This window comes from Chanodichthys erythropterus, chromosome 14 (genome assembly GCF_024489055.1).
Source record: "Chanodichthys erythropterus isolate Z2021 chromosome 14, ASM2448905v1, whole genome shotgun sequence".
Classification (NCBI taxonomy): domain Eukaryota; kingdom Metazoa; phylum Chordata; class Actinopteri; order Cypriniformes; family Xenocyprididae; genus Chanodichthys; species Chanodichthys erythropterus.
In genome coordinates, this window is record NC_090234.1 from 36870700 (window position 1) to 36891197 (window position 20498).

Below are 20498 nucleotides of genomic sequence, written 5' to 3' on the forward strand. Positions count from 1 at the left end.
TTTGAAGTTTTATTGATTTAAATATAAAAAAGACAGGAAGTGGTAATACTTATGTTTAGAAAACCTTTGCTTTACATTTGTTTCTAATGGCCCTCCTTGGGTTACAGACGGCCCACCAAAACCTTTTTAATTAGTAATGAACAAAGCAAAGATTCTCTATCAACTATACTATTGTAATAGCAAGCATTCATTGAAATACCTCTGTATCTGCAAGTCAAACTTGACTTCTGTGTCCTGTTCGGAGAGCTGGTGCACGCTGAAGCGCAAGCCTGCTATTATCTACACAACACAATTTTACAGAAAAACTTCAAATGAAATAAAATGGCCAATTTATATGTTGCAGTATGCAATGATATAATAAAAAATAAAATAAAATGATGTTTGGTACAAAGAAATATACAGATATTTTAGCTCAGAAAGGCTGTTAGTCACCTTAGTTCCTCCTTTCATTGGGTTCCCAAGATCACACACAACCAGTCTGGTCTGATTCTCTTTCTTGAACGCACAGGACAGTCTAGACAATGTCTGAGACACATAAATAACAGATGAACCCTCAAAACTATCTTGATCAACTTCACTATACACACACTCAAAAGTTTGGGGTCAGTAAGATATTTTTCAAGTTTTTGAAAGAAATCTCTCACCTAGGTTGCATTTGATAAACAACAACAACAACAACAAAAAAACAGTAATATTGTGAAAATACAATTCTATTTGAATATATTTTAAAATGTAATTTATTTCTGTGATGGAAAAGCTCAGTACCATTAGTCCTGTCTTCAGTGTCACATGACGCTTCAGAAATTCAAATATGCTGATTTGGTGAAACTTTTTTTTTATTATTATCAGTGTTTAAATATCTGCTTAATATTTTTGTGGGAACTTGTACACTTTTTTCAGGATTATTTTATGAATAGACATTTCAAAAGAACACCATTTATTTGAAACAGACAACTTTTTTATCCATTATAAATGTCTTTACTGTCACTTTTGATCAATTTAATGCATCCTTACTGAATAAAAGTATTCATTAAAATCTTACTGACCCCAAACTTTGAACGGTAACGCCGAAAAAAATGCTCTGGGTTCAACAAAATGTTTGCTTCATCAACATGCTGTTGTTTGCCAGAGAAAATTCATGAATCAATAATCAAATATGTCAATGTAATTTCAACTTGTCCTGAAGTTGCAATTATACTAAATGGTCTAAATAAGGCAATGCTTTCTGTATTATTGTTAAAATATTCATAGGTCTTCCTTTAAGTGATCTGACTGCCGTCCAAACTAATCCAAACAACTTTTGCTTGTGTTTACAGTTGGAGCGGCGATTAACCAACAGCATGTCACAGATACTGCCCATGGAGTTGAACTTGTTATTAAATCCCTTTAAAACAGCCTTTTTAATACAACACTTGTTGTCTCTTTACATAAGGTCACAGTAGGGAGGACAGTGCACTTTATCATGTATAGAGAGGCCACTGCTCACCTCACTGTTACGCACGACCCCAATGAAATCTGCCTGAGACGGTAGAGTGACGATAAGGTCGGCCTCATAAGCACCCTCTCCTCCATTCTCTGCTGTGACCTCTAAGGTCAGGGGGTTATCGTCACCTATGTAGATCTCTTTCTGGTCACTGGAGCACAAAACAACATCAAATGTACACAGAGTTAATCTCCAGCTCTACGCCGCCAGACAACACAGTGGAATGTATGGCTTAGATGAAGCAATGACTCACCTCACAACAGACAGTTTTAAGTCTGGCTTGCAAATATTGTCTTCGCCACAATCCAGGAGTATGTGGGCCTGGAAAATCACAAGGGATTATGGAATATTAAAAGACAGTTTCTATTTTTATCTAATGATATTTAGTGTTGATTGTTTCAGGACTCATGCATGCAAGTCTTTGGTTAGTGCAAGATTTTATCTTTTGAGTGGCTGCTGCACAATATAACGTCTAGTTCAGGGTTCCCACACTTTTTACCCAATTAGTTTCCATGGTTTTACGATCATTTATGATAACTGGAGAAAAAACAAAACAAAAAACCTAAAATACCTCAAATCAATTCACTTGGGTTCTTTAGACGAAATTCATTAGGTCATTTAGATCAATTTGCAATCCACCAATTTCTTGAAAAGAAGTCACTCAAATTTACAGCTTTCTCAAAATGAAAATAAATATTTTATAGCACATCTTAAAAAAAAACTGACTCTATATTAAGATTTTCATCATATCTTCTAAACTTAGAAAACACCATTGTAAAATTCCCTTCTATTGACAGTTTGCCCATGTCTGTGGGAACCCTGCTAGTATAAAAGAAAAATAACATGTTGCTAAAAGCCTGAAAGCCATTAATCATTAACTTAACCATGGCAGCCATTTACACTCTATAAACCTCATTCATCTATTCTACCATCATCCTTTCCTACAGAGATCTTTCTGGAATATATGAAACATACATTTCCCCCCACAACCCCATCCATTGAGCAAACACCATTCAAAAAAGTCAGTAAGATTTTTTTTTAAAGAAATGTATACTTTAGTAATAGTAATAGATTTAAAGATATAAAAGCATTTATAATGTTACAAAAGATTTCTATTTCAAATAAATACGTTTCTTTTAAAAATTCCATTCACCAAAGAATCCTGAAAAAAACTGTATTGTGGTTTCCACCAAAATATTAACTTTTTTAACATTGATAACAATAATGATAAGAAATGTTTCTTGAGCACCAAATCAGCATATTAGAGTGATTTCTGAAGGATCATGTGACACTGAAGACTGGAGTAATTATGCTGAAAATTCAGCTTTGCATCACAGGAATAATATATTTAAACAGAAAATCGTTATTTTAAATTGTAATAATGTTTCACAATATTACCGTTTTTATTGTATTGTTAATCAAATAAATGCAGCCGTGGGAGAGCATAAGAGACTTCTTTCAAAAACCTAAAAAAAAAAAATCTTACTGACCCCTAACTTTTGAATGATAGTGTATATGTAGTACACCAGAGGTGTAATATGGGAAACTGATGTACCTGCTTGCTGACATTTGTAGGTGTAAATTGGTCAAGGATGGGCAACAGGCCGGTCTTATCTGCTGCTGTTTTGTAATCCAAGCTGTACTCCATAAAAACAGAGATGGGTGTGATCTTATCCCTGAATTCTGAGTCATCCTGTTGAGAGAGAGAGAGAGAGGTAGAGAGCCAAAAGTGGATGGAGAAAGAAATGGGGCCTCTATGTCAATGAGCTCAAGGCTGGGGAATTTCAGTCCAGCTTACAAGCTCTACAACATGCTCTTTTATGTCCAGAAAAGAGAGCTTTGGCTTTCCAGGTCAAATCCTTCTTTAGCTCTGTAACACATTGTTCCTTTTTGAAAACAAAATAACGCATATTCCAGTGCCAAATATCTGGGCTATTTGCCACCACAGCTTTAAACGCAGTGCAAACACATATTTGATGACATAAAGGCATCAGCACTTCTTCAGCGGGCCAAGAAAAGCAAAACTACATTAAACTTTTCATAGCCCAGCTTCAGCAGAAGTGAGGAAAGAGTCACATAGGGATTCTCTGTGTTCCTGTATCTCGATTAGTAGGACATGACGTTAGGAACACCATGGGTTTGATTTCCTATAAAATATATACCTTGCCTGCATTGCAAGGCGCTTCGGATAAAAACATCCGTCAATGCATTAATGTGAATGGATTCACTCACTATTAAATAAGCCTGAAGTTCTTCGCAGGCCGGTGTCTGGCTGTTGGAGACGGTCATGTTCTTTGAATAATGAGACATCTTGTTGTGGAGGAACAGCACCCGTTTGATGGCTCCCTTGTGTTTGAGGCGGTCCAGGGTCAAATCCACTTGGAAATCTGTGAATGAAAGGGTTTTCCAGGTCAGTCAGGTCCTTTTTTATTTCAATCAGTTAGAGAAACACAAATAGTAATAAAAAAAAAGAAATAAATTCAGATGGGAATTAAGGCCTGTTCATACCAAGGATGATAACTATTACCAACAATAAAGTAACCGTGCAGAGGAACAATATCGTTGGAATCAATCAGAATTACTTTTTTTCAGCTCATGAACAATAAAAACATTGACAGCCAATCAGAATTGATCCTGCTTTAAAGAGCTCAAACATAAAACTGTTTAGAACACAAGCACTCAACCCTGAAACCTATAAACGCTTTGATACACTTCTCTGAAATCTCTGAAAGCATTCAGCTGGTTTAAACTCTGGTTCAGTCTGCCTGAAATAACCTGGGGTTAACGGTCTTGCTCAAAAGATGCAATAGTTATGGTTCTTGGATCAACCCTTATGGAGTTTCATTAGGGCCTTTTAGACACAAGTACAGATACATAAACACAGCTGAAATTAAAGGCAACATATGAGCATTTAACTTGTATTACGCATTTGAAAATATACTTTTAAAACTCAAAAAAAGATGGTCACCCAAAAATAAAAATTCTTTCTTTTGAAGAAACCAAACAATATAGGACCCCACTGATTGCATTGTATGAGAAACCCTGAGGCATTTCCATAAAACACATAAAGTCATAAAGGTTTGGAACATCATGAGGATGAATAAATTATTATTTTTATTTGGGTGAACCATACCCCTTTAATGACATAAGACATGCCTAGTCAATGTCAGATTTATTTCTAGAGCAGTTTAAAACAACTGAAAGTTGACCAAAGTGCTTTACATTGACACAAATATAACAACATTAAAAACAAAACAATACTGGAGATTATATTAATCTCTATGATACACTAAAAGCCAAGGAAAACAAATGAGTTTTTAGCTTAGGTTTAAAATCAGAAAGTGTTTGAGCAGTTCTAACACACAGCAGAAGGCTATTCAACAGTTTATTAACTAACTTTAAAAATAATATTTATATATATTATATTTTATATTTATATTATATATTTTATATTTCTTAAATAGATACATGTAGCTATGTGTGTGTATTTATATATATACATAATAATCATACACAGAACACACACATATTAAAGGTGCCGTACAATGTCTTTTTACAAGATGTAATATAAGTCTAAGGTGTCTCCTGAATGTGTCTGTGAAGTTTCAGCTCAAAATACCCCATAGATTTTTTTAATTAATTTTTTTTAACTGGCTATTTTGGGGCATCATTAACTATGCACTGATTCAGGCTGCGGCCCCTTTAAATTCTTCTGCTCCCCGCCCACGGAGCTCGCACTTGCCTTAAACGTTTACACAGCTAATATAACCCTCAAAATGCATCTTTACAAAGTGTTCGTCATGCAGCATGTCTAAACGCGTATGGTATTTATTTGGATGTTTACATTTGATTCTGAATGAGTTTGATAGTGCTCTGTGGCTAAAGCTAACATTACACACTGTTGGAGAGATTTATAAAGAAAGTTGTGTTTATGAATTATACAGACTGCAAGTGTTTAAAAAATGAAAATAACGACAGTCTTGTCTCCCTGAATACAGTAAGAAACAATGGTAACTTAAACCATATTTAACAGTACATTAGCAACATAACAATACATTTAGAAAGACAATTTACAAATATCACTAAAAATATCATGATATCATGGATCATGTCAGTTATTATCGCTCCATCCGCCATTTTTCGCTGTTGTTATTGCTTGCTTACCTAGTCTGATGAATCAGCTGTGCTCATCCGGACGTTAATACTGGCTGCCCTTGTCTAATGCTTGAACATGGGCTGTCATATGCAAATATTGGGGGCGTACATATTAATGATGCAGACTGTTACGTAACAGTCTGTGTTATGTTGAGATTCGCCTGTTCTTCGGAGGTCTTTTAAACAAATGAGATTTATATAAGGAGGAGGAAACAAGGGTGTTTGAGACTCACTGTAGGTCATTTCAATGTACTGAACTCTTGTTATTTAACTATGCAAAGATAAATTCAATTTTTGATTCTAGGGCACCTTTAAATAAACACAGACTTTTTTTATTTCATGATTAATCGTTGAACAGCCCTACTATTTGATGAATAGAAAGTTCAAAAGAACAGCATTAAGTTGAAATAGAAATCTTTAAAAATGTTATGAACATTATAAATGTCTTTATGGTCTTTTTGATCAATTTAATGTGTCTTTGCTGAATATAAGTAATATATATATTTAAAAAAAAAATCTTACTGACCCCAAACTTTTGAACAGTAGTGTATATACCTACTCTATACCTACAAATCAAAACAACTGACACACAGTTTGTGTTTTTTCAACTGTAAGCAGCAGATCCATTTATGGCAGACCTTGCACCGTACACATCCGCACCTTAAGATTGCATAACGGCAGCCATTAGCTCAACCAGAGCATAGGAGAACTTCAAAGTGCAGAGAGAAATAATGAATTGGAATCATGGTCTGTGGTCTCTGAACAGTGGGCTGCAGGTCTGGTAGCCATTACACCCCAGACTGTGAGATCCATGTGAAGGCTTTGTGAGCACCGGACGCTTGGCTTTTTAACGGCTCTGCACCGTATGTCCGGCTCCAAACACACTGATGCCTGACACTTCGAGCTCGAGTTTCCCCCCGCAGCGATGCTCATAACACACACCGCAACAGCAGGACTCTGTTTACAGCTGCCATGTGCTTCTGCTACTTGCAATAATAGGTTCCATTGCCCTGAATATTATACGTTTCAATAATGTGCATATATAAAGAAATAAGTACTTACGAAGGGAAGACGGCACTCCTTTGCCATTTGCTTTCAGACAGTATTTCACAGTGAAGCTAAGGGAAAGAATTTGAGTAGAATTGTGTTAATTTTCTTTTTTGCAGGTGATGTCATATGATTCAACAAAGTGAACGTTACAATGATTTTAATGCACTTTTATTTGGCAATTTTGAAATAAAACATTTTGCAACTAAAAGGCTATGATGGCTGTTTGGTTGAAATTGTTTGATGAAAGAACCTTGACTCACCAGGAAACTGTGGTGGTTGTTCCTGACAGGGTGCAGCTTTTGTCTTCAGGGTTCAAAATCTGAGGGCTGATATCCAGTGTGGCGTTCACACTGATGACAGAACGAGCCCTAACAACACAAAACATAAAAATCATGAAAACTTTGTAATTTAGTTTACATTTTCATTTTAGTTTAGTTTTACATGACTCAGAGAATTAAACAGGCTATTTTTGTTGCTGTGCCTTTAAGAATTCGATATGTAAATGGCCTCTGTTATGATTGGCTATTCTCACTGTATATAAATTACTGCCTAATTAACAGACCTATTCATTAGGGCAGGTCAAGCTGCAAAAATACTAAAGAGGCATTGATATCAATACTATGATGGGTTTTGAATCACCCATGTTTCAAGCTTATTATGCATTAATGGTCTGGGTGGACTGGGAAAGAAGTTATAATATTGCAACTTTGTCTATTGAATGCACATTCAATAAGGTCAGCCTTTTGATGCCTGTTTATCAATATTCACAGCTTATTTTGCAACAGTGACCAGCTGACTGTACATTATGGCTTATATAGTACATGTAACAAAAGTGTCAGTCAATGTCTGTTGGTCTTCCATGTACAAATATAGATGATGGGAAATGTTTCACTGTGATTTTCTTTTAATACTGTAATTGTTTTCACTACTTGCACATAAAGCAAATTAAATGCTGCTGAATTAAATGAGACCACCTGCAATAGCTTATCCGTCCTGATCATAAAATTCTATCAAACGCACGTGTGATTTCAAAGTGCAGAATAAGCATACTGTACCTGTACAGAACGGCTTTGTCAGCTCCAAACACTCCAACAATCAGGTCTAAGAGGACAGAGAGTGAGAGAGAGAGAATGAGAAGAGTCAGAGAGAGGAAGTAACTTTGAATTTATTTAGGTGACAGTACCTAATCAGTTGTGCAACACTTTTCAAAAGATGTGTGAATGTGTAAAACATGTTGAAATCTCACCAGGGTATCCGTTCTGATCAACATCTGTGCCTCCATGCATGGCGTAACCAAAGCTAGAAGGCATGGAAGCAGACGCCCATGTTCCTTCTAGAACTTGAGAGGCCGTAGGACTCGGCCCTGTGGGACGCCCGTTATGGATGTATACCTGGCCGCGGTGGAACTGCCCACCATATGGGGCAGCGATAGCCACATCTGAGAAAACACAGAGGGATTAAACATAAAACCCATCTAGTTATTGAGTAACAACCATGGGCAGTATTGTGTTTTTTTATATACTAGTACAGCCATTGCTCAAACAGCTCATGAGTCATGATTACTGTTACACAATGAGGCTAGGAAGACAGTGACAACAGCTTATGACCATGACCACAAATGACTATATATGTCCTGTCTGTCTGTCGCAATGCTGTATGATGCAAGCGAGTGTGGGCTCCTAAGTGTACAGCACACAAATATAAGGAATAAATTGAGAAGTCAAAAAAGTACCATTATATCCGTCCATGTTGAGGTCTCCCACACTGCAGATTGAGCTTCCAAACCGAGCATAGATGTCAGAGCCTGTGAGTTTTATGGCACTGTTGAAGGTGAAGCCACCTTTTCCTAGGTAGACATAGACCTGACCCACCTCCCTCAGTTTCCCATCTGAGCCACGGTCCATGAACAGAGGAGCCCCCACCAACAAATCCAACTTCCTGCAGGGGGAAATAAAAGGTTCATCCTATTGGATCACAGCTAGTCATCCAGCAGAGAAATGCATGTCGATCTTTTCAGCGGAGCATTGTTGAAATGTAAATAAAAAACAAGTGATCTTTAGTGAACAGATAATCAAAACCAACCTTAGCACAAAAATGATCAACAAGTTCAGGCAGAGAACAACTTGTCAGGAAACTTACTCTTCACTGTTGCACAATGTTCAGATTTTAGTACATTTTTTGAAATATTGCCAGTGAACACTCTCAAAGCATTGCTATGCATATATTTAGGGTAAGTTTACTTGCTACAGAGTCAAAAAAAGTGATTGACGAATATCATTTAAAGATTATCATAGATTGAAGATGAATATCATTTAAAGCAGTGGTTCTCAACTGGATTCTTACAAAAAAAAAAAAAAAAAAACTGGTCACAAAATAAAAAGTCCAAAACACCAGTGAATGCACATAAAATTATTTAAAATTAACCATTTCTCTCTCCTTGATGAACAAGATTGCCTTACTCTCTGAACTGAATGAATAACATGCCCCCTTTCATTCAGTCACATTCTTATTCAAATGACGACAATTCGCTCATGAATACATTCAGTGCTATTCCGGGTCTCGATCAGACTCAAAACACTGGCCGAATTCAGAAAAGCATACTGTTGCCATTTCTACTATTTTATAAAAATGTATAGCACGTATTGAATATATTAAGAGCTTACACTATAGTCAGTCTTTGGGGTAAAAAAGCCACCAAAGCAGTTGTGTACTTCAACAAGAAGGAATTATATGAGTGCTAGAAAGTGAACAAGAATAGTATGTTCACTAGAAAGGTTCGTTCAAAAGCACAGATTCATTCATGAACCACTAACAGAGCAGTTCTAAGCAGTTCCTAATAGTGAAGCTGGTTTAGACACCACTACATACAGACACAGATGAGGAATATATATATACACATATATGAAACTGTAAATGAAGTTGATAATGGTAATTGGAGAAGTATATCGTACATGTAAGGTAGAGCTCATGCTGCTCTAATGGACTTACTGATGATATCAAGTGTTGTTTACATTTAAATGAGCCTCAACATTCTGTCAGTCCAGCAGCTCGAGTTGATATTTGAAATCAAAACAACTGTTTCTGAAGCCTTGAAGCTACAAGCTCTTCACATTTAATTTGTTAAGTTTCATCAAGTTGGAAAGAGTTTCTCCAGTCACCATCATGATGCAGCGTCGCCCGAGAAGATCCAGGGCTCTTCCCACACACCTGAGGGGATTCTTGGTGGAGGGCGTCTCTTCCAATCCAGACCCCGGTGAGCTTTCACAGCTGGCAGCTGTAATCAGGTTGGATCACACTTACAGCTGCATCTCTGGGAAAGCTCAAAGACCCCCAGGTTTGGAGGAGCGCTACCTGAAGAACGCTGCTGTCCTTCCTGACATCCGTCCAGCAGCCTCAGTGTCTTCAGTGGACGTGTGTCAGCAGGAAGAGCCGGTCTCCATCCACGGCTGCAGCGTGCAGGACTACCAGGACATCTACAGCTCTGTGGTGGAGCCCATGATGAAGACACGCTGCGGTCGCCGCCGTCCCTACAGTCTGGAGCTGGGACTGAAGATCAAGCAGCGGCTGTGGGAGACACTCCAGCGCCCTTCGCTGGTGGAGACGGAGCAGCCTGATGGACGCGTCCTGATCACTGAGAGCTTCTCCTCAACCAGCAGAAGCTTCGCTCCTCGAATCCACGTGGACATCAGTGAAGAGCCCCTGCCTGAGGAACCCCGAAGAAAGAAGCCCAGACACTGAGTCAACACAGCGTCACATGGAGCCGGAGGATCACACAGCGGGACCGACGCATGTAAATACTGTATATAGTCAGAGTAAGTTTATAGTCTTATGAATTAAGTTTATAGCACAATGCTGTTGTGTTGTTTGGATGTTTTTGATGATTGTCAATGCGTTGATATGCAGCTCCTAAGTTGTACCGATGGTCGAGATGTTTTGGATCGTCTCCTGTGCTTGACATGCATTTACTAAGGTTTTTTGCGTGGTTGTTAGCGTGTTGTTTTGCGGTTGCTGGACTCTTCTGCTTTGTTTTCCATTAATTGCTATGTGGTTGTCAGGAGGTTTTGAGGGCTTGGTCGATCTGTGGATGCTTTTAAGCAGTTAGGTTAGGGTAGGTTAGGGTCCCTCACACGGTTTGCAGCTTGACGTGCTGTGAGGGCTTGTGTGCATCAGTGATGCTGAGAGCTACGCCACTGGTACTTCACAACTACTGGTAGGGTCACCCATAGTGGACAGGTCTCAGCGGAGATGCCAGACAAAGACAAACCACCTGATTCTGGACAAGAGCAGATTGACCTGATGTTCCTGGCAGAAGATCAGTCTTGCAACAACAACAGAACAAAATCCAAGAAAGAACGACAAAGAGAATAAAGTAACAATGCATTAAGCATTTTATTCTTGATGTTTTCATCAATGTGATCATTTGTTGTTTTTTTTAAGAAAGTAAGTCATACAGGTTTGGAACAACATTCATGAGGGTGAGTAAATGAGGACATTTTTTTAATTTTTGAATGAAGTGTCCCTTTAATGTCTGTGACCTTGATTTCTCCAGGGCTCGTTTAAGAGTGCTTTTGACTCACAAATACTGAATTCAGTTTTGAACATGATATCGACCAGCATGAAACACATTATCGGGGCCACAACCTGCCAGTTGAGAAACACTGACTTAAATTATCCATTTGTCCATGAAAGGACTTTCTTGAAGGAAAAGATTGTCAAAGAGCTTAGAAGAAACTTGTTTATGTGCGTAGAAATCATCAACCTCCCTTCAGTGAGGAAAACATCTAACAGCAGAGTGCAGAGCATCACTTACCTGTCATTATTGATGTCAACGGCTGCTACAGAATGACCGAAGTAAGCAGCCATCTACGGTGGACGGAAAAAAACAAAACACTTTAGTCATGACTAGGCTGGAGCTTTAGACTTTTAAAACCAACAAAAACAGTATAGATTTAACATACTAGTCTACATAAAAGTTATTGGCCAAACATTCAAAATTACCAACATAATAATAAAATATTACTATTATTATTATGGCTGGTTTTGGTGGTGCCGCCTACAGTATATACATTCATTTTTAGAGCTTGGACTCATAAATCTCTGTTAAACATGTGTTGATTCTAGCTTGATTAACTGTTGACGTATCACCACAGAAGCAATCACAATCAGCCAAAAACCCGGGCCTGTCGATGCCACATCTCATCTTCTTTTCTGCTCTCGCTCTTGAGCGCTGGCGACACCGCTGTCAATAGCTTCCAGATGTGGGAGTGGATTTAGGACATGAACTCTCTGCTCGTAAACAAATGTTGAACATAACTGTGCCATGACCACAATCATGGGCATGCCATGTGACCTGCAGGCTGCTCACAGGCAAGACTGCTCATATAAGAGGTGTAAACGTTTTTTGTAACACTTACCTGTGTGCCTGTGAAATTATACATAGACTCCATGTTCTTCCCATTGAAAATGTTGACCTAACAAGACAAAACCAGACAATGAGCCGTTTCAAGCAGGATTGCATCACTTTTATTGATTTTTGTCGGATTCCTGACCAAAAATAGTATTAAACTCACATAACCGAGAGCCTTCTCCCCTCTGGGTACTCCTGTGACATAATCTAGAGAGGCAGGAAGAATTAAAAATGAGCTGGACACAACAATGCTTTCATTCAGCAGTGTAGCTTCTTGATCCATTTACATAGAAAAATCAGATTTAAGCTATTCCCATAATGCACCACTTCAGTTTGCAATACTATGGAGATGGTATTTAGAGCAGGTCATGCCAGCTCAATCAACGCTGATAACTCATTGTTGTAGGCTGCTTAAATCATTTAAAAGTTTGCCGTATAATAAGATTTTTTTAAGTTTGTTTTTTGAAAAATCTCTTGTACAAACAGTAAAATACAGTAATATTCTGAAATATTATTACAATTTAAAATAAGAGATTTGTATCTGAATAATACATTTTAAATTATAATTTATTACTGAATTTTCAGCATCATTACGCCAGTCTGCAATGTCACATGATCCTTCAGAAATCATTCTAAATAATATGCAGATTTGGTGCTCAAGAAACATGAAACAACTAAAAACAGTTGTGCTACTTAATATTTTTGTGGATACTTTGCTAAATAATCAGTTCAAAAGAACAGCATTTATTTGAAAAAGAAATCTTTTGTAACATTATAAACCTCTTTACTGTTACTTTTGATCAATTTAATGTGTCCTTGCTAAATAAAAGTATTAATTTCTTTAAAAAAAAAAAAAGACGACAAAATTAACAGTAATGTATATTTATCTTTTCCAAAATATGAAACATATCGAAATGTCTTACCATCTTCACCGTCATCATTAAAATCACCAACAGCCACAGAGTAACCTAAGAAATTAAATGATGACATTAATATCTGCACTGCATTTCTGCTTGTTTGTTTTGTACATTCTGATCACTGCAACTCAAAGCACCCAAACATTCATTACATGCACAACCCAAAATTACTTTGAGCTCTACTCCTGATTTACAGGTTACAGTGCAAATATAAAATCACCACAAAAAATAATTACAACTCCGAGGAAACATCAAAACAAAAGACGCAAAAAGGCTTACCCAAATAACTGTCATCATACTGAGCCCCGGCTGACTTGGTTGATAACTGGTTACTGTAAGGAGTAAAAAACTCCTTATTGTATCTGCTGATGACCTCAGTGATGTCATCTGAGATCAGCTGACCTGGAAAAAGAAGAGAAAAACAGTTAGGAGAACACCAGGAGCTCAAGTGTTTTTATCCCAAATACATAGGAAATGAAGTGTGCAAACAATAGATGTCTTGAACCTGCATGTGATGTTAAGCAAAACAGAAAGATGCAGCGCCAATATATTCATACATGTGAATGTTAAAAGTAAAAAAAGTTGCATCTTCTTAAATCATGAAATATTATTTCTAATATGGTACATGGATTTTTTTGTTGTTTTTATGGTCTCTAATCTTTACAGACTTTCGACATCAGTGTTAGAGAATAACTCAGAAGCTCAGCACGTTCAAAACAATTTAGCTTGTTTAACAATCTTTTTTAACATTACCAGATATAACAAAACAGTGTTATAATCGCATTATATTGCTCACAAAGCCTTACGAGCAAACACACTTTCCTCAAATGGCCTCTCTCACTCAAGTCTAATTAATTCCAGTGAATCAGTTCCTTTAATCCATTCACTGAAATGTACCACTAAAAATTCAGATGAAAAAAATAAATCAATTTGAACTTTCCAGAACAGGTCACCCTTTTGTAGCAGAATCATTTAATAAATGCTTAATACTACTTTTTCATCACAAACCAGAAGTAATTTCATTAAAAAGTTATGATGTAGAAATGTATTGTACCTTGTAATGTAACTAACAATTTTCAGCTTACAGTTTCAATAGCTTTTCTAATAACACTGCATCATAAAATCTGTTTAATTAATCTCCCTGTTATATAAAACTATTGTCATAACAACATAGTAAATCATTAGCAAATGTAAAGAGGCCAAAATAAAGACTTACTTCAAGACTAACCAAGGTTAGCTTTAGTTACTATCAATCACACCATTACATTCACATTTCTGAAAGCATTTTACTCTCAGCAGGGAGTATAATTATCATACCACCACAAAAGAGAGACACTCAGCAGAAAAACTAAACAGTAACAAAAAAAAACCCCATTACAGAACTTTTAAAAACGATCACCGCAGGTCATGAAATTAATGAAAGATGTGTTTAAATGTCTTTTCTGGGCATAGCTCCTAAAATGACCCCACCCTGTGAGGTCATAACAGAGCTGTGATTCAGTAAACAACCATTTCAGCATCACACAGTGCAACACAAAACATTTCAATGAAACCACAGACTCATCTCCACTGCAGGAGACAGCATATGATTCTGCATTATTTATTGACTTCAAAACAGCATCCTCTTTTCTGAGCAGCATTTCTCTCACAGACAGGGACTGAGGACACATTTTGTAAATTTTAACAAGTATTGCCAAGGTTGCACAAACATTCACTGGCCTGTTTTGTGTCGATGCTATATCTGAACTTGCCCTTGGAAACAAGACACAACAGACATTCTCTGAGTCACAAAAAAATTCTGACAGAGCACATTGTTGTTTTCCCTTTCAGTGTCAAATTCACAGAAGGATAATAAGCCAATACAGTTTACCTTGCCAATAAAAGCTTCCTGGTCCTCCAATAACAACCCGGTTTTTCTGAAGGAGATATAAAAACATGTTTTGGTACATTCGGCACAAGTTTGGGCAGGAATGGGCAATAACATAAACATGCACAGCAATAAAATATCTAAATATCCCAAAAAAATTTTGTTATTAATGTTGTCAAGAAAAAGACTGAGCAATTCTCAAATAAAACATTTCAGAAAAATAAATGTTTTAGGTCTAAAATGGTGAAACATAAGATATAGTGGGATTTGATATGAATTAATATGAATATACAAGAACTGCATACAGTCAAACCAAGAATTATTCAAACATTTTTGATATTTTTCATTTTTACTTGTGGGTGCAGGACATTTATGTAAGTGAGGATAGCAAAGTAAAGTAAACGGTGACATACTATATCCAAAAATCCTTCATACAGTGGACTACCAGTAAAATTGCTAAAAATTAGGAACCAAAAATTATTCAGACACTTTGACCTGACCATGTTTTGCCTAAGTGTTATCTGAAGATTATTTTTTTCTGAAACAGTTTAACTCTGAGATCTTGTCATATTTTTTTTACACTATAGTGAATGAACTGAATTAATGAGTGTTAAAGGTGTCAGGAAAATACAGTGGTTTAAAACAATAAGATGTTTTACATTTACATACGATAAAAATTATAAAACATTTTATAGTGAAATCTTACTAAACAAGTTAAGTGAGTTTAGTAAAAAAAAACATCTGTATTTCATAAGTAATGAAAGTCAGACATCAAGTGCCCTTATATTTTTGGGGCTATATATACTACATATATTAAAAAAAAATATATATAAAAAAATAGAAAATTAAAAATAAATAAATAAATGCATGAGCATACAAGGGAGCAGATTTATATAGGGGAAAAATACCTTCACAAAGTCAGCACTGAATCCTGCTTGACAAAATCCTTGTCCCTCAGGTGAGTTTGAGTCTGATGGAAAAAAAAAAGTTAAAAAAAAAAAAAATTCATTCATGTATTTACAACAAGCAGAAATAGTTTTGAGGAAGTCTCAACATGAAGGAAAGCTGAGAAAGAGGAAGGCAAACTTCAGACAGAGGAACTGTCATAACCATATGACAGCTGGCACACAGACTGGGAAAAACGGATTAACTTAGACATGTCTTAAAACCAAATGCGTGCAGGAGATGATACACAACACAAGTATGATATCCCATAAATCTAAGTCAAGTCATTTCAGGGAGGCTATTAGATGTGACCCAATAAGGGCATGAGCAGTCTAAGGTGACGTTAAGCACTGTGATCATGTACATACTAGAGCGGCAGGGCGAATATTCCACAATGTTATTGCCTTTCTTCAGGTAACATGTCCCGACAGGCTCTCTTTCTGATAATCCATACGTGCTCCACTGGTAGAGAGGAGCACATGCCTGAAAAGAGAGAAAAAATGTATGTGCAGATCAGAACATGAGTAGTAATCATGTTCTTCTAAACCATATGCTGAGAAATATCTGCTGACATGTATTACAGCAAGACGTCCTTTTAAATAAAAGAAGCAAACAGCTCCTTACAGCTTTACAATGATGAATATATAATTTCAATTTGATATCTGACTTGTTTTAATCTAGGATTTTCAAGGATATAGAATCAATGACAGGGCTTAACAACAAGGTCAATGTAAACAGAGTTCCTATACATTTTCAACTTCATAATTCCATACTCAAATTTCCAAACCTCTCTGTAGATTCAGACCATATTTCACATAAATGTTTCATGCAACATTATATATTTGGCATATAGAACAATCATCTGTAAATATTTCCTCAGTTTTTTTCATTGGTTTCCTCTAAATGATAACATGCTCTTACATGATGAGAAGAAAGCTAAAATGCTTTATAACCTGCATATTTTTTACCTCTGACAACCTTTGATGTTGTGCGATCACCAAACAGCAAAGGACAGTCTGATATAGTTGATCATTTAGGTTTCTTTTTTTTTAAATTTTTTTATCTGTTGCTGGTTTGAGTGGCACAAGCACATTTAGTGAAGAGACATATTAAAGACAACCAGCCTTGCGTAATGAAAATGTAAGCCTTGAATTCATTAAATTATGTTCGTCAATCACTGAATGACCACTAAACTTTTGGCATGAAATCACTCGGCTTGTATGATAAATTTATTTTTTAGAAATTCCTAATTTTATATTTTAGAATAGGGGAAATATATTTGTCCATACATTTCCAGACCTGGAAATGACTCATATCAAATTCCACTTTTCCAAACTGTGTAGGAACATCACTTGTTTTTGCACACAAAAAAAAAAAGGAGTGACATTTTGCTGCCAATATAAATATGACAGAGACGAGTTTGTGTTACAATTGCGCAATTGACTTGCGATTCCTCATGATTCCTGATTGATTCTCCTGAGATTTTGAAAGCGTAAGTAAAAGTAGATTAAAATGTATTTATTTTTTCTTCTTCTTCTTTTCCAAATCTTATTTCACAACAAATTTCTACATGTGCACCCTGACTCACCAGAATGTGGTCTCCAGAGGAACGCACAGTGGCCCCAAACCATTGATTCGACTTAAACTCCATTTGCTGTCCATTAGAATTCTTCCTGTCATCTGTGATGGAAACGACAGAGGAATGGGGAAGGAAGAGAAATGAAGGAAGGAGGGGGTGGAAATACAAGTTAGTCAGTTAATTAGATTCATCAGACTGTCATCGTGTCCTTTGTAGTTGACTACACTGCTCTTCCAATCACTACAATCTCCTCCACTGGCGTGTTCCTCTAACTCCAGCTGATTTCAAAAGGTCTGATATGACAAAAGCATCTGAGTTCATAAATCAAAAAGTTAAGCTGATATGCCACGCTCTCTCATCCTCTTCATTTCCAAGCTATCTGAAGTTCAATACAAGGTCATGAACACTGACAGCTGAATCTATTCATGGCATGTTAGAATCAAACACTACCTTTCCTGCTGTTAATAAGCACAATGAACTTGAGAACAAACAGTGAATTGTTAATTATAAAAATATTCTGACATCATTCGTATCATGATAATCATTCTTTAGTTATATAATGTTGGCCATAGAGATCAAAACGAATAAAATTATTTAGAAATGTAACATTTCCAAAAATACTTTGCGCTTGAAAGTTTTCCTAGGTCTACATGATCCGACACACACACAGCCAAGAAAGATATTTTCCCTCCCTGTGGCTTTGGTTCATCTCAGCCACAGTGTCAGCCTCAGGAAGCCCCAGCTGTTCATCAGTCTGTGCTACTGAGCTGGGAATTTCCCAATGTTTCTCATGGTCAACACAGTCATACAGCTGGTCAACAACACCCAGGCTTTACTAGAATTAAGCACTTAATTATTGCCAAACAGCACAAAAGGGGAGTTGACGGTACAGAGGCCCAGTGGAAACACAGTTGTGCAACCATGCTGTAACAGTTCAGCATGAATGTTGTTCCTTACACAGCGATTTCCATCCCACAATTCTCTCTAATCTAGACTTTACTTGCTCCTCAAACAGTCAGCAGGTCAGCCAGCACAGAGAACACAATTGTACAGCCACGTCAATCACAGTAAAAACATGTCAGGACACAGTTATGCTTTGGCATTTACTTAACAGAAGAAATGTTAAGCTTCTTTCATGCAGTAGTGATTGTTAAGTAACAAATCTAAACACTATGCTACTGCAGTAAGTGCACGAAGAAAGCAAGACGAAAAAAACAACTAAAAAATCTTGAAGGTCAGTGGAATATGGTGGTGGTGGCCCCAAATATATTCACTTATAACAGATACTTATAGATTGGCATTAACCAATTGTATTGTTAATTATTAGTTAACAGTAATTGCAAAAGAACCGTCTTAGTTCAGAGAAAAGGTTTGAAAGTTTGGCATTTAAAATAAATAAATATATTTACTATAGTCTAAACCAGTCACTGACACTACCAGCCAAAAGTTTTTTAAAGGTAAGGTTTTTAAATGTTTTTAAAAGAAGTCTCTTCTGCTCAGCAAGGCTTCATTTATTTGATCCAAAGTACAGCAGAATCAGTAATATTGTGAAATATTTTTACAGTTTAAAATAACTGTTTTCTATTTTGAATATATTTTAAAATGCAATTTATTTCTGTGATGGTAAAGCTGAATTTTCAGCATCATTACTCCAGTCTTCAGTGTCACATGATCCTTCAGAAATCATTCTAATATGCTGATTTGATACTCAAGAAACATTTCTTATTATCAATGTTAAAACAGTTGTGTACAATTTTTTTTTCAGGATTATCTGATGAATAAAAAGTTCAAAAGAACATAATTTGTCTGAAATAGAAAGCTTTTGTAATATTATCACTACCGTTCAAAAGTTTGGGGTCAGTAAGAGTTTGTTTTTTGTTTTAAAGAAATTAAATTAATACTTTTATTCAGCAAGGATGCATTAAATTAATCAAAGGTGACAGTGTAGACATTTATAATAATTGCAAAAGCGTTCTATTTCAGATAAATTATGTTCTTTTCAACTTTCTATTGATCAAATAATCCTGTTTTCAACATTGATAATGATAAATGTTCCTTGAGCATCAAATCAGCATATTAGAATGATTTCTGAAGGATCATGTGACACTGAAGACTGGATTAATGATGCTGAAAATTCAGCTTTGCATCACAGAAATAAATTGCTTCGTAAAATATATTCAAAATAGAAAAGTTATTTAAATTGTAAAAATATTTCACAATATTACTGTTTTGCTGTATTTTGGATCAAATAAATTAACCCTTTGTGAGCAGAAGAGACTTCTTTTAAAAACATTTAAAAAAATCTTACTGTTCAAAAACTTTCAACCAGTAATGAATATTTGTAAAATATTTGTACTAAAGCATTTTTACTAAAAAATGTCATTTGTCATTATATTTTTTCCCCAAAATCCATTTTGTTTGGTATTTAAAGGGTTAGTTCATTTGATAGGAGATCCGAGTCACTGATTCAATTCGTAAAGCTTCAAAGCAGCGTTTTGAAATCACCCATCACTATATTGTTGAAAAGTTGTTATTTTGTTTTTTTTTGGCGGACAAAAAGTATTCTCGTCGCTTTATAATATTAAGGTAAAACTACTAAACTCACATGAACTTTTTGTTTTTAGTACCTTTACTGATCTTGAGAGAGGAAATGTCATTGCTTTGAATGGAGGCCTCACTGAGCCATCAGATTTCATCAAAAATATCTTAATTTGTGTTCCGAAGATAAACGAAGGTCTTACAGGTGTAGAACGACATGAGGGCGAGTAATAAATAACATTATTTTCATTTCTGGGTGAACTAACCCTTTAATACACATACATACATTATTTTTTCATAAAATACATGACTAAATATTATTATATACTCCAAACTTGTCTGCTTACTCTGCCATAGATACACAGCGTTAATTAAAGCTACTCTATACATAGTTCTTTTCCCAAGAACTTCTTTAAGGGTGAAAACAACACAGAGAGGAGTAGTTCAGTTGTTGGTGAGAACTCTAAACACACTGAGATAATCCAACTGAAGACCTTTTTGTTTGTCTGGTAGTTCCTCTTAAAGCAATCCAGCTTGGCTGGCAGGGTAAACCAGGC

At 36.1% G+C, this 20498-nt stretch overlaps 1 protein-coding gene across 1 annotated transcript in view; it reads right to left on the bottom strand.

Annotated features, from left to right (window-relative positions):
• itgav (integrin, alpha V) overlaps window positions 1–20498 on the bottom strand; it is a 29544-nt gene that overhangs the window by 6034 nt on the left and 3012 nt on the right. The window contains exons 3-22 of the mRNA XM_067408502.1: window positions 17413–17504; window positions 16193–16307; window positions 15788–15849; window positions 14883–14928; window positions 13292–13414; window positions 13019–13063; window positions 12259–12302; window positions 12103–12159; window positions 11499–11551; window positions 8421–8626; window positions 7935–8126; window positions 7744–7789; window positions 6949–7056; window positions 6701–6756; window positions 3716–3870; window positions 3039–3176; window positions 1737–1804; window positions 1487–1634; window positions 433–525; window positions 200–279 (exon numbers count right to left, since the gene is read on the bottom strand). Coding sequence (XP_067264603.1) covers window positions 200–279; window positions 433–525; window positions 1487–1634; window positions 1737–1804; window positions 3039–3176; window positions 3716–3870; window positions 6701–6756; window positions 6949–7056; window positions 7744–7789; window positions 7935–8126; window positions 8421–8626; window positions 11499–11551; window positions 12103–12159; window positions 12259–12302; window positions 13019–13063; window positions 13292–13414; window positions 14883–14928; window positions 15788–15849; window positions 16193–16307; window positions 17413–17504 — 1927 coding nt within the window. The remainder of the gene's footprint in view (window positions 1–199; window positions 280–432; window positions 526–1486; window positions 1635–1736; window positions 1805–3038; window positions 3177–3715; window positions 3871–6700; window positions 6757–6948; window positions 7057–7743; window positions 7790–7934; window positions 8127–8420; window positions 8627–11498; window positions 11552–12102; window positions 12160–12258; window positions 12303–13018; window positions 13064–13291; window positions 13415–14882; window positions 14929–15787; window positions 15850–16192; window positions 16308–17412; window positions 17505–20498) is intronic.